At 34.8% G+C, this 13569-nt stretch overlaps 1 protein-coding gene across 2 annotated transcripts in view; it reads left to right on the top strand.

The window, feature by feature from the left end:
* The window catches only part of LOC111056568 (hydroxysteroid dehydrogenase-like protein 2), a 27845-nt gene extending 14276 nt beyond the window's left edge, over window positions 1-13569 (top strand). The window contains exons 5-8 of one of the 2 annotated variants that reach the window (XM_039431112.1): window positions 1750-1953; window positions 3613-3864; window positions 10916-11044; window positions 12516-13569. In XM_039431112.1, coding sequence (XP_039287046.1) covers window positions 1750-1953; window positions 3613-3864; window positions 10916-11044; window positions 12516-12628 — 698 coding nt within the window. In that variant the 3' untranslated portion in view covers window positions 12629-13569. The remainder of the gene's footprint in view (window positions 1-1749; window positions 1954-3612; window positions 3865-10915; window positions 11045-12515) is intronic. The other variant, XM_039431111.1, reaches the window with a different exon arrangement.

The raw sequence follows: 13569 nt of genomic DNA, 5'->3' as shown, positions 1-13569 counted from the left end.
AACCATGTTTTTCACGGTTTTCTCGAAAACGGCTTCAACGATTTTCTTCAAATTTATACCATAGATAGCTATTCATAAGCCCTATCAACTGACATGAGTCTCATTTTTGGGAAAATTGCAGGAGCTCCGTAATATTCTTGAGAAAAATGGCAGATAATTACTAAAAAACCATGTTTTTCACGATTTTCTCAAAAGTTACTTGACCGATTTTTTTCTAATTCATACCCTGTATAGTTATTTATCAGCTCTATCAACTGGTATGAGTCTTTTCCCTGGAAAACTAATGGGGGGTCCATCCCATCCTTGAGAAATGGACGTTGTAACCTCCTTCTAGTGCATGAGGTAGGTAGAGCAGTTTATAAAAAGAACACAGTCATAGTCTAGATATTTCATCTGTAGAACAGCTGTTTTGACGACTTTTGAAAAAATCATCGAATTCCACAATTTACACAAAGGAAAAAGTACTCTGAAAACAATTATATATACACATATAAAGTAGTCTGATCGTAGTTGCAAATATTTTGCCGCCAATCGTCATTATGTTATTCCCCTAAATTATTCTCGTCTAAGAATAAGGCTTACAGTTAAATGAGCAAGGAAAGTTGTGTGAGTGTACCACACCAGATTTTTATTATTGTAAATTGATGTTCTTTTCATGTAAACTTGAGAAGCAATAGAGAAGTTTCAAAATAAAAAAATATTCGGCGACATCACATTACAGATTGTTCTAGAAAAGAGTTTACAAGTGATTCACATATTCTTTAAATTAATTTCATTTCCTTCATGTAATTTCAAATGAAGATTAACTTTGAAAGTACAAAAAGCTACATGGCCTAGTACTATAGTTTATAATTGAATTTCTTCCACTACATATAATTTTAAAGAAAGAATAACTTTGAAAATACAAAAAGCTACATGGCTCTATATACAGTACTGTACTATATTACAGTACAACTGTAGTACAGATACTATTGCACTAAACAAGTTTCATTTAATGGCATCACATGACCAATATTGTGGTAGAAAAGAATTATAGTGATTCACATATTTTTGGACTGAATTTCATCTTTTCCATTATTATTTCAAAGGAAGAATAACTCAGAATCTGCATTCAAAGTTACAAAAAGCTACTGGTCCAGATTTTTTTTGCGTAAGTAAAGCCACAAATTTTGAACAGTGCCCAAATGGCATGCAACATGTCAGTTTGTGAACGGAGTCATATAAATGGACTTTAACACTCCTCAATGGTATAAGGTCAAGCCTCTACCAGTGTCTTAGTTATACTATAGTACTGGTGTCCCAGTACTAATATAGAGCTACAACTAAACACTTGTGAATTTGAAGTGATTCACATATTCTTGTTTAGAATTAAATTGTCTACATCTTCATATTCCAATAGGAGATTGAAATAACTATAACCCTTATGTTGTTTTGTTATTTTTTCAAGTACAAAAAATATCAAGTTTCTCTACAAAAATCGATAAAGTTCAATGGAAGAATATGTACGTATCTGTCTTGTGAAATAGAAAAAGCTACATGACTTGGAACAGAAGGGCTACAATTAAAAATCTAGTATAGAGTACTGGTATTGAATGAAAACGACTTGATATTGACAAAATCAGTAATTTAATAAAACAATCTGGGATATTAGTTCCGGTGTTACACCATATCAATCTCTAGTAAACTCGATCATATTTTTCGACTATTTTATGAAAATTGAATATAATTTTTTTGAATTTCCTGTTTCAGCGATCCACACAGCAGCCATAGAAATGCTGACAGGCCCCGAATCAGGCCGACACTCGCGCAAACCGGAAATAGTGGCCGATGCGGCGTACGCCATTTTGTGCAAGGATCCCACCACCGCTACCGGCAACTTCTTCATAGACGAGGATGTGCTCAGGCAGGAGGGCCTCACACAGGCGCAGATCGATGCCTATGCTTGTGATCCCTGTAAGTAGTGTGGTTCGGAACACACCTGAATTTAGGCAATTCTGTTCTATTAAGTACACTTCTATATACACTGTTAAACATTGTTAAATGATTTATTTCTGGTGAGTTGATAATCACAATTCTTTATGAAAGCTAGAATTTCTAGAGTTTTCAGAATTTCTAGATTTTAGAGTTCTATTCGATTCAACTGGCGTGTAGGAAGTTTGAAGGGTATAAAAATCCGCCAAAATACAACCAAAACCAGCGGTTTCGAAGTTTTCCAAGTTTTTCGAGAATTAATAATTGACAAAATGTTCAAATTTTGTACATAGATGTTGTTCAGCTGAGGGAAAGAAACCTCTGATGTGCTAACTCTATCCTGATATGTTAACAGAACTACATAATTGCACTCATGATGGAGTTTTATTTATTTTTTTCGAAAAGATACACCCTAATTCAGTGTTTTTCAAAGTTGTTTTCTCGTTTAATGTTTTTTTTTGGAACGGAATGTTCATAATAATAGTTATTCTTCACATCATCTTCATCTAAATTTAAAAATAAATCTTTACTATAATGATCTCATTATTGACCGATTCCACCGGGGGGTCTAGAAAGTGGAAACACAGTGCTAGACAGATAAGGCAAGAAAAGCTATGTGTACAGTGGATAAAATTTATTTATTAATAAAACGAGAACTACGGGCATTACGTCCAAACCAGTCTTCACTACTATTTACAATCAAAATTGACCATGTAACAGAATAAAAGATACAGTACATGCAAATTAGTGGGTACATAATGAGTGGCAATAATCCCATTAGAACTCATGCAAATCATATTTTCACTTTATATACCGGTCACTGATTCTGACATGTGGTAATCCACATTCATTCTAATTCAAACATATTGTATTTATTTCATCATGGCAAAACTGTTCTACATATATCTGAATACAGTGTTGAATTCATAAAAATGTCCACACAGATACAATTACGTAAGCAATTTATGCTATTATGAAAATTGTAAAGTAAATTCTTTTCTGATCCAATAAATAAATATACACATAGTGGCCCATAGGTCAGTTGAAGCTTGCAATTTTTAAGGTCAGCTTTATTCATTTATACAATAAGTACATTATCAAAATGATAGGGAGAGGAAAAATAAGGTAACCTTGTGCTATTCCTCTCCCAAATTTAGATAACACATAGTCCGAAATAGGTTAAGTCTTGTAGTTCTTCAATTCACAAAATTCTCAGTCCTCAAGTATTTTCACAGAGTTGATTTTCTAATTTAGATGCTTCAAAACTAACATAGAATAAATATTTCATATTATTATAACTAAAATAGGAAATGGAGCTGTTGTTACAAACCAAACCACTCAGTTTACAACAATATTATATCATGTGGATTTAAAAATAAGAATATTCTTTACTTATTGGGTTAAATTACCTCATTCCAACTACAATTAATAATAGACTTGTATTCCATTTTATTGTGTATTATCTTATTAAATGCATTTTTGTCAACTGACTTATGTGCTACTCTGTAGCTATTGTTATTTTAAAACCAAAACCACATACTACCTTGCTATGTCAGAGTGAAAAACCCGTTATTGTATTGTGTATCGGTAATTTTAATTATTTTGCCTTAATAAAATTGTATAATTATAATTATTTTTTAGCGAACAACGCGAACCTGATGCCCGACTTCTTCCTGGACCTGGGTCCGGACAAGATCGTGTCCGGGTGGAACGTGCAGGTGCCGGTCGGCAGCACGACCGCAGCGACCAAGTCGGTGCAGGATGCGTCCAGTGCGGGTGCGGGAGGTGCAGCCGCAGCTCCCTCTGTCGAGGCCATATTCAAGGCCATCGAGGACAACCTCTCCACTGAACTCGTCTCAAAAACGCAGGCTGTCTTTGTCTTCCATGTCACTGGTCAGCTATCAAAATCAACATCTTTCTAAAATTGTTCTATAGCCTACAACCATAGGCGCCGACTCCATGGGGCCCAAGGGGCTCGAGCCCCCCCAAAAATTTAGTTGAGGGGGCGGAGCCCCCCCAATAATTTGTTGAGAAGGATAATTACATTTTGCTTGTAAGTTTAAAGCATCGCGTGATACGCTACTATAAACTCTTTAAACAGTACTAAACCAATTACTCTCAACACAATGTCATACTGTGTTGTGCTTTTACGAACTTAATACGATGTAAAACTGAGTAAGTTTAGCCAAAGAGATGAGTGTTGAAGCATGAGGGTAAGGGGAGTCATAGATAGTTATAAGAATTTGGAACTGTGCTGCGACGCGAACCACTGTTATTGTTATTGTCTACTTGTTATTGTTATTGTCTAGAAGGCGTAGAGGGCGACGACCCGGTAAGTCAAACAACCCACCCCTCCCCGCACACTCATGCCAAAAATTGCGCCACTGCTCCTGCACTCACTCTAGCAGTGTGTCCAGCCGTAGTACATTTTGCGAGGGATATTTTGATAATTAGTACTTAATTTTTCCCGGGCTGGACACACTGCATTCTAGTCTGTCTTGTGTTGTGTAGTTGTGATAGTTGGCTAGTTGCTTCTTGCTTGTCAAGTGAGTTATGACACGGTCGCGTTCGCGTATAACCTAATTTCATGTGTTGACGTGTTGTTAGGGCTGCAATTGTTAGAATTGTGCACAGTATGTAGTGTTTTTAGAGTAAGTGTTTATTTTGTCGGCTTCTGCATTAGTGATTTTTTTTGTAGCCTATAATGGATAAATTCATCACTAAGAAGCCTCGCATTGACACTGCAACCCCGGCAAATGTCGAAACAACTGCTTCAACATCAGGCGTGAGCTTTTCACAGCAAAATACAAAACCTAATGACAAGCCTATTGGAGGAAGATCGTTCCAGAAGTCTTGGGTGACTAAATATAAATGGTTACAATATGACGCAACAATGGATAAAGTTTTTTGTCAGACCTGCAAAGAGGCAGAGGCCAAGGGCCTTCTCCAATTGACTACCAAGAAGAAGATGCGTTTACTACTGTTGGTTTTTCTAACTGGAAAAAGGGATTGGACAAATTTCGTACTCATGAAAATACGTCTGTGCATAAGGAAGGAGTTTTAAAACTTTCATCTTTAGCAAAACCAAGTGTAGCCGCTCAATTAAATGATCAATTGAACAGTGACATGAAGAAAGCCCGTTTGGCTCTTGAAATTATTTTTACAACAGTTAAGTACCTTTGCCGGCAAGGTTTGGCCATAAGAGGACATGAAGATATTAACTCAAATTTTTTGCAATTGCTAGAACTTAGGAAAAAAGACGTTCCTGAGTTAAAAGACTGGTTGGGGCGTTCTGGGTATAAATGGATCTCACATGACGTTCAAAATGAGATAATTGATATATTGGGCAAATCTGTTGTGCGCTCAGTGCTAGATAAAATCAAGAATAGTGAACACTTTTCAATTATTGTGGACGAAACAAGTGATATATCGATTCATGAGCAAGTGTCATTTTGTGTTCGAACTGTAAGTGACGATTTAATAATCAATGAAGACTTTATTGGTTTATATGAGACTCCTAATACCGAAGCACAAACTCTTTTCAAAATTGTTAAGGACATTTTTGCGCGGCTTAATTTACCTATTGAAAAATTGAGAGGACAGTGCTATGATGGAGCGGCAAACATGAGAGGAAGATTTAAAGGCCTGCAAAAGTTACTTTTGGATATTCAGCCCCAGGCACACTACGTGCACTGTACAGCCCATAGTTTGAACTTAGCAGTGCAGGACAGCCTTTCTTGCCTCCCATGCATGAGGGATGTTATGGCCTTAGCCAAAGATCTAATAAATACAGTTAAGGAATCTAACAAAAGAATCAATTTATTTAGAAACATACGCCTCGAAAGTGAAAATAATCAAGCCAATCTTCGACCACTTTGCCCGACCCGATGGACAATGCGAGCTTCAAGTATACAGAGGATTTTGAAAAACTATGAAGATCTCCTACAGTTTTTTGAGATATTTTCCTCAACAGACAAAACTGAAGCAGGTTATAAATGTGCGGGTTTTCTTGAATCTATGATACTGTTCAGGACTTATTTATTTTTGAATTTATATTGCCATGTAATGAACGTAGTAGAAGAAGTTAACGAAAACATTCAGAGCCCTCATCTAAGTGTAACTGAAGTGGAAGGCATGTTTAAAGGATTGATTAGCATTTTAGATGATAAGCGAGATGGCTTTGAGGAGTTTTGGAAGTCGTGCTTAAAAAACAAATTTTCACAAGTAGAAGAGCCTGTGATTCCAAGGAAACGGCGCGTTCCAAATAGATATGAAAACGACGGAGCCAGCTCACCACATAACTTCAACACCCCAAAGGACTACTTCAAAGCTCTCTACATCGAGGTGTGTGAAACGGTGCGATCTTGCATCAAAGAACGCTTTGAGTCCACGGGCTTGTCGCGGCTCGTTGCGGTCGAAAAAGAGTTTTTGAGTGTGTTAGTGGCGAACGAAGAAGGTTCAAGTTTCGAACAGTCGAAAGATTTTTTAAAAATGACCTGGATGTTGAAAGGTTGCAAATACATCTAAACATGTTAGCCGATATTAATAGGCAAAATAATTTAAAAATGAAATCAATGCGTGATGTAAGGAAATATCTTTCACAAGAGCCAGCCATTAAAAAAATGCTGTCAGAAGTGGTTAAAGTGATCAAGCTTCTTCAAGTAGTGCCAATTTCGTCGGCAACGGCAGAACGCTCTTTTAGTGCACTCCGTCGACTGAAGACGTATCTGAGATCAACAATGGGACAGAAACGGCTGAACAATTTAGCAGTCCTTCACGCCCACCGTGATGTCCTGGACGAAGTTCACTTGAGCACGGTGATGAACGAGTTTATAAGCAGCAATGAACTCAGAAGGCATACTTTTTCAATGGTATAAGGAGAAGGACATTGGCCAATCAATGGATATGTATGTAAGTTAAACTGAATTAAATACAGTAATTATTTTATTCTTCATACTCTCTGTATTTTAAGTAAGTAGACCTAGGCTTTTTATCTTCTGAAAATTTGGCTTTTCGAGTAATATTAGATATTCTTTATGCTATTTTTAGTTCATTAATTTTGCTCATTTTTATTTTATTTTAGTGTGAAAGAGTAAAATGTGATTTGTTTCTGCCTATATTCTTTATACTGCATAATTAAATACAGCGTTTTAGGTCTTATAAATTCAAAATTGGTCCATGATTTAGGGACATTGGCCAACCAATCAATATGTATATATACATATTGGGTTAAATACAGTAATTTATTCTTCATACTCTCTGTATTTTTAATAAATAGAAAGAAGTAAGCTTTTTTCTTCCATAAATTTGACTTTTTGAAAAATATTTTATACCAGTAGTTAAATAAAGCATTTCTAGGCCTTATAAATTTAAAAAAAATTTGTTGGGGGGGGGGGTTGGCGGACCACCCGGTTAGGGCCCCCCCAATAATTTTGACAAGTCGGCGCCTATGCCTACAACTCATTGGTATTTCACGTCACTTTTCAAATTCATTCAAACTTAATTTTTACGAGTCTTATATTTTATTATTTCTTTATAAATTATTCTAATTTTCAACCAGTGTTCCTTTCTAGGGTCTACGGATACTTGATAGTTTTACTTTCTTGCCCTATTACCATAGGTAAGTATTGCTTTCCGAAAAAAATTAAGGTGCCCCAATTTCTAATTTCTATACGTTTCAAGGTCCCCTGAGTCCAAAAAAGTGTGTGTGTGTGTGTGTGTGTGTGTGTGTGTGTGTGTGTGTGTGTGTGTGTGTGTGTGTGTGTGTGTGTGTGTGTGTGTGTGTGTGTGTGTGTGTGTGTGTGTGTGTGTGTGTGTGTGTGTGTGTGTGTGTGCGCGTCTGTGTACACGATATCTCATTTCCCAATTAACGGAATGACTTGAAATTTGGATCGTAAGGCCCTTACAATAATAAGGATCAGACACGAACAATTTCGATCAAATGCGATTCAAGATGGCGGCTTAAATGGCGAAAATGTTGTTAAAAACAGGGTTTTTCGCGATTTTCTCGAAAACGGCTCCAACGATTTTGATTAAAGTTATACCTGGAATAGTCATAGATAAGCTCTATCAACTGCTACAAGTCCCATATCTGTAAAAATTTCAGGAGCTCCGCTCCATCTATGCAAAGTTTGATTTTAGATTCTCAATTATCAGGCTTCAGATACAATTTAAACAAAAAATTTCGACTGGAAAAGATTCAGCATGAGAATCTCTACAACTAATGTTCAGTAACATTTTCACCTAAAATTAAAAATAAGCTCGAAATTCGAGAAAATGTGATTATGCAATTGCGAACTGTTGGCAACTGTTGATTCTATTAAATGATTCACTATGAAGAGATAGCACACCTCGTGTGTCTTCAGCGTTATTGCCCTGTCACCAGCTGGCTTAAATCTTTGAATAGTAGACTTGAGATGCGCGGGAGCACTAGCGTCAGGTGATCAATTTCCATAACGGCAAGGAAAGTTGTGTGAGTGCGCCACACCAGATTTTTTCAATTTGATAGTTAACCTCTCTTTTTTTTAGATGGATATAAATTGGAAGCTGCATTAGTTCAAATGCTAATACCCTAAATGAATAATTATTATCAAACGAAAATCCCAATTAAATGCTGTAAGTCACCCCGAAGACTTCTGCTACTAAACATATGTCTACTCATATCTGAGCTATAGAACAATTTTCTGAGGATATTCTGTTGGCAGCGGTAAAATTTTTATAATCCAGAAAAAAATAGTAAGAGTCATTTGTGGATTGAGATCAAGAGATTCTTGCAAAGCATTCTTCAAAAACCTAAACATTCTAACGCTGCCATCTATTTTTATCTATCAATTGTTGGTTTTTGTTAAACAGAACTTAGATAAATTTCAATTCTGCACAGATAATCACGGGTATAATACACGTAATAGTAGTCTCATTGCTTTTCCAGTACATAGGCACACAGCTCTAGAAAAAACTCCATTCTACTCTGGAATACGTTATTTTAATAAATTACCTGCAGCCATCAGAAATCTAGATTCAATAAACAAATTCAAACTAACAGTCAGAAAAATTCTAGTAGAGAAAGCCCTATACTCTGCTGCCGAATTTTAATTTGTGAAAAGGGGGCTGTAGAGTGTAACTTAACTTTTTGTGACTTTCATTTCCATGTGAATTTAATGAGATACATCATAGAGTGTATTTATTTATTTTACTTTCAAGAAGTTAGAACTAAGTCTTTTAAATATAATTTTGTTCCAGGATTGACATGTCACCAGTCAAATGAGTGTTACTCAAAAATTGATGTAATGTGACGATAAATAAATGAAATGAAAAAATGAAATGAAATATTTGCAACAGGGTAAACAGCTAGATGGAAATTCGATAAGCGCTACTATTCAAAAATTATTTGTCAGTCCGGGAATCGAGCTGTTTCCATCTAACTGTTTACCCGGTTGTCAATATTTGCAGTAGCAGAAGTCTTGTGGGTGATTTACAGCATTTAATTGGGATTTTCATTTAATAATAATTATTCATTAATTAGCATTTGAACAAATACAACTTCCAATTTATTTCCATCTATAGGAAATAGCTGGCCGCTATGGCTTTGTATAAAATGAGCGCTGCTATCCAGAGATCGTCAGTTTGGTGTAAGGGTAAGCATTCCTTACCGGCAATTAGGAGGTACTGGGTTCGATTCCCGGGCTGACAAATAATTTTTGTATAGTAGCGCTCTCGAATTTCAATCTAGCTGTTTACCCTGTTGTCAATATTTGCAGTAGCAAAAGTCTTCGGGGTGATTTACAGCATTTAATTGGGATTTTCGTTTAGTAATAATTTTCCTTTTGACAAACTAGTATTGTCTGAGAAAAAAAGAAAGAAAGTTTACAAGTCTATCAAATTGAAAAACTATCAAGTATCCACAGAAAAAAGTCACTAATAAATAGAGGAGTTTAAATACTCCTAAAGTTCACTTATAAATGGATTGACATTTTCCCTTTAAGCTCTCAGGTCAGCTTTCAGACTTGATATAATAATTAATAAACATGAGGTTTTCCCGGTTTAACTTTTAGAGGATTTTGAAGGTCAAAATCTATTTTGAAGATCAAATATTCAGTTTCTTAATTCTCTCTAAAAGTATCACTCTAAAACCTTGGACATGCACCTTGCTGTGCACCTTTCAATAAACATTTATTAAAATTTAGGTCCATTTTTGAGAAATAGGTCTCTTTTCAGTCTTTAACCTATTTACTTTGTTTCTTTTTTTTTCAATTGAAAAATTTTCAATTATTTAGAGATGCCTGAGTTTAGTATGTGGATACTATTGTAACCTATGGTATACTCTATAATGCATTATTTATGGTGTTATCTACTATTTTTAGCTGTCGATTTCTCAGCTTCTACTGTATTGTGTTCAATGCATATATTTTCTTCTTTCTCAGTTCCTAATTTAGAGTATTCTATCATAGAGAAAATATAGGTACTTCTTCTTTCTCAGTTCCTAACTTAGAGTATTCTATCATAGAGGAAATATAGGTACATGCCTGAATTATGTTGGGATGCCGGACTTTAGTATGTGGATACTATTGTAACCAATGGTGTACTCTAATAAATACATCATGTTATCTTAAAAAAGATTTACAACTGTCAAATTCTGGAGTTCTCACCGTATTGTGTTATACTTACGAAGCTCATTCTCAATTCCTAATTCAAAAAAATAGGAATGTTATCATCGAGAGAACATAGGTACATGCCTGAGTTTACCCTAGCATAATAGTGAAAAGTTACAACTTTCTCTATTATCATTATATAAAATTCAATTCACTGTTCAATTATTGGATATAATTCAATTGTGGTAGGCTCTGAACAGGCATCATAGTACAAAGGTACATCATACTACTTTCTCTATTCAAATTCTATGCAATTTAATCCACAGCACAATTCAACATAATTTGGTTTTTCGCAGGTTCTGAACAGGGTATGTGGTACATTGACCTGAAAGGTGGCAAGGGGTCCGCTGGCAAAGGAGAGCCTTCCAATGCGGCCGATGCTACCCTCACAATGGACTCCAATGACTTCTACAAAATGTTTTCCGGTAATCTATCTAATATTCTCTATCTGAACTTTCTTGGCCTTTCACCAGTACTGTACATTTATTTCTTCTTGACAATTGAATGGCTCCCAGGAAAAACGTTACAAGCGCCAAAATTTGAGTACTCGATTTTTTTTATGGAAAAACGTTCCTTGTGCTCTTGCCTATATAGTGACATCGATTGATCAATTTTATAACTTTTAGTAGAAGTTATTGGTGGGAGAAGTTTGCACTCTCGGGAAGAACGTTCCATATCCGGTGCAATGTCTGACAACATGAATAATTATTTTGTAGTACTTTCATTCAACTTTGGAGCCAAGTTGAATATAAAAATGTATTGTTCCTTTCGCCGTGCTCTAGTGCAGTATATTCATTTTCCTTTGCCAATTTTGTAGTACGTACACTCGACTTTGCAGCCAAGGCTTCAGTTGAACACTTCTTTAGTTTTAATTTGAAAAATAAGTGAGTTACCAATATTTTTATGCTTATCTCAATGATTGATTTAGGAATATAGTAAGATTCAAGTTTTAAAGTCAGTGAATTTAATCTATTTCATAGGTTATCTTTCATTCTGTCATTCATTGAGAAAATATATTATAAAAAAAGAAAATCTGTAGTAATTGCATGCAATAAATTCTTCAGCTGACTAAATCACAACACATTTTTTTATTATGCACTTTCAATGTTATTTTTATATCCTGAAAAAGGACGAAGGAGTGAGTCAATTTGGAGTGAGAGTGAGGAGAAGGAAGAAGGAGTGAGGAGTGAGTTGTCCAACGAACTTGACCTGTAAAAAGGTTCAAAGAATACGTGTTCAAAATTTGAAGCAGATTGATCAATTCTTTCTAAAGTTATTGTAGAACATACAAACAGACGGACAACGACTTTGGCCTTCAGTAAGTGTAAAGTGAGAACTCGCTAACGCTCGTTCAATAATAAATGTTCATGATTAAGATTGAATATTCTGGTAGCTCACAACAATTCTACACAACCTACGAAAATTACTAGTAATTAGGCAACGGTGCTGAGTTAGAAAAGGATGGAGCCTAATCAGGCAACGGTGCTGAATTAGAAAAGGTTGGATTTATCTGCTTTGTCTAACGACAGACAAAGATAGCTAATCAATGTTAATGAGATGTTGGCTTTGATACGTGAATTTCATTATTTTATGTATAGATTCAATGACTGTGCAATACTACCCGTCGAAACTAGTTACGATAAGTTGATCGAAAAAACTACATGATCCTGTAAATTTATATATTGGAACTTCCTCAAAACTTAGCTTCCATTGTGAGATTCACTGCAAACGTACAGCATTCCTTGAGAATGACGTCATTGCTTCTCATTCAGCCGATTTTTAAGGTTGAAGTGAATCTTTCTAAAACAACACATTTCGTTCATTGAAATTTGAAAAATCTGAATAATTTAATTATCAATATATCCGAATCATGAATGTTTCTCATTGTTTTTCCAGGTAAACTGAAGCCAGCCGCTGCTTTCATGACTGGAAAATTGAAAATCAGTGGAAACTTGCAGAAAGCCATGAAATTGGAAAAACTTATGTCAGCCCTGAAGGCTAAATTATGATTTCTTAAATAAACACAATATGCATAAAAGAATACTTCTATGAATTAGGAAAACAATGAGAGTTGAGATCAGTATTCATATAGGAGTAACTTGTCAGTAAGTTTCATAAGAGAATATTTCATTGAGCTTACTCGGATATTGTTGAACATCACTTGTTGATTAAGTTGATAATTTTGTAAGGTTGTAGGCTAGAATGGTAAACAATTTGTTTTGTCTTTATAATTTTCAATTGAAACTCGCAGAAAACACCAATAATAATCTCCCTAAATTTTTCACCCTGAATAAACTACATTCTCTAAAAACAACCTCTCTCCAAATTTACTTTTGTAGTTCAATGATATCACAACTGGATATTCTTTTTGCAAGAATAATATTAAGAAGACTTATTGGTAATGAAGTTATCACCCTATTGTATCTAGTCTTATCAACATTTTATCAATGACAAATTTAGAATTTTTTATTTTTCATACCTTTGTGAATCTCTGAAATACGCTCAAAATACCATTTTATAGGTTTCTATCAGGCAACAAAATACTGAGAAATAGTGACTGCTATTAATTTTGAATGTTGAGTTGATAAATAATTATACCGCTTGCCCCTTCATGACCCAGTTGCACAAAAGCCTGTTAAATTTTAATCATGATTAAATAGCTTAGGCAACCGAGCCTAATTGAAAAAATAAAGTAACTAATTTATTGAGATCATACTATTCTAAAGTGTAACTGCCAAAATGTTATAAGTTATTTCAAATCTAAATCAACTGAAAATAGTTGAGAGAATTTGATTAGAGTAGATTCTACAGAACTGTGCTAGATCTTATGTACAAAATAAATTTTATAGAAAAAATCATGTATTTTTATATATATTTAATAAAGTTTTACAAGTAACTTATGAGATGCAATATATTTTCCTCAATATTTATAATTATATTTTGATCTGTA

The sequence above is a fragment of the Nilaparvata lugens genome, chromosome 6 (genome assembly GCF_014356525.2).
Source record: "Nilaparvata lugens isolate BPH chromosome 6, ASM1435652v1, whole genome shotgun sequence".
In the NCBI taxonomy this organism is placed as follows: Eukaryota; Metazoa; Arthropoda; class Insecta; order Hemiptera; family Delphacidae; genus Nilaparvata; species Nilaparvata lugens.
Note: the sequence above shows the minus strand (reverse complement) of the source record. Positions and strands in the feature narration are given on the sequence as shown.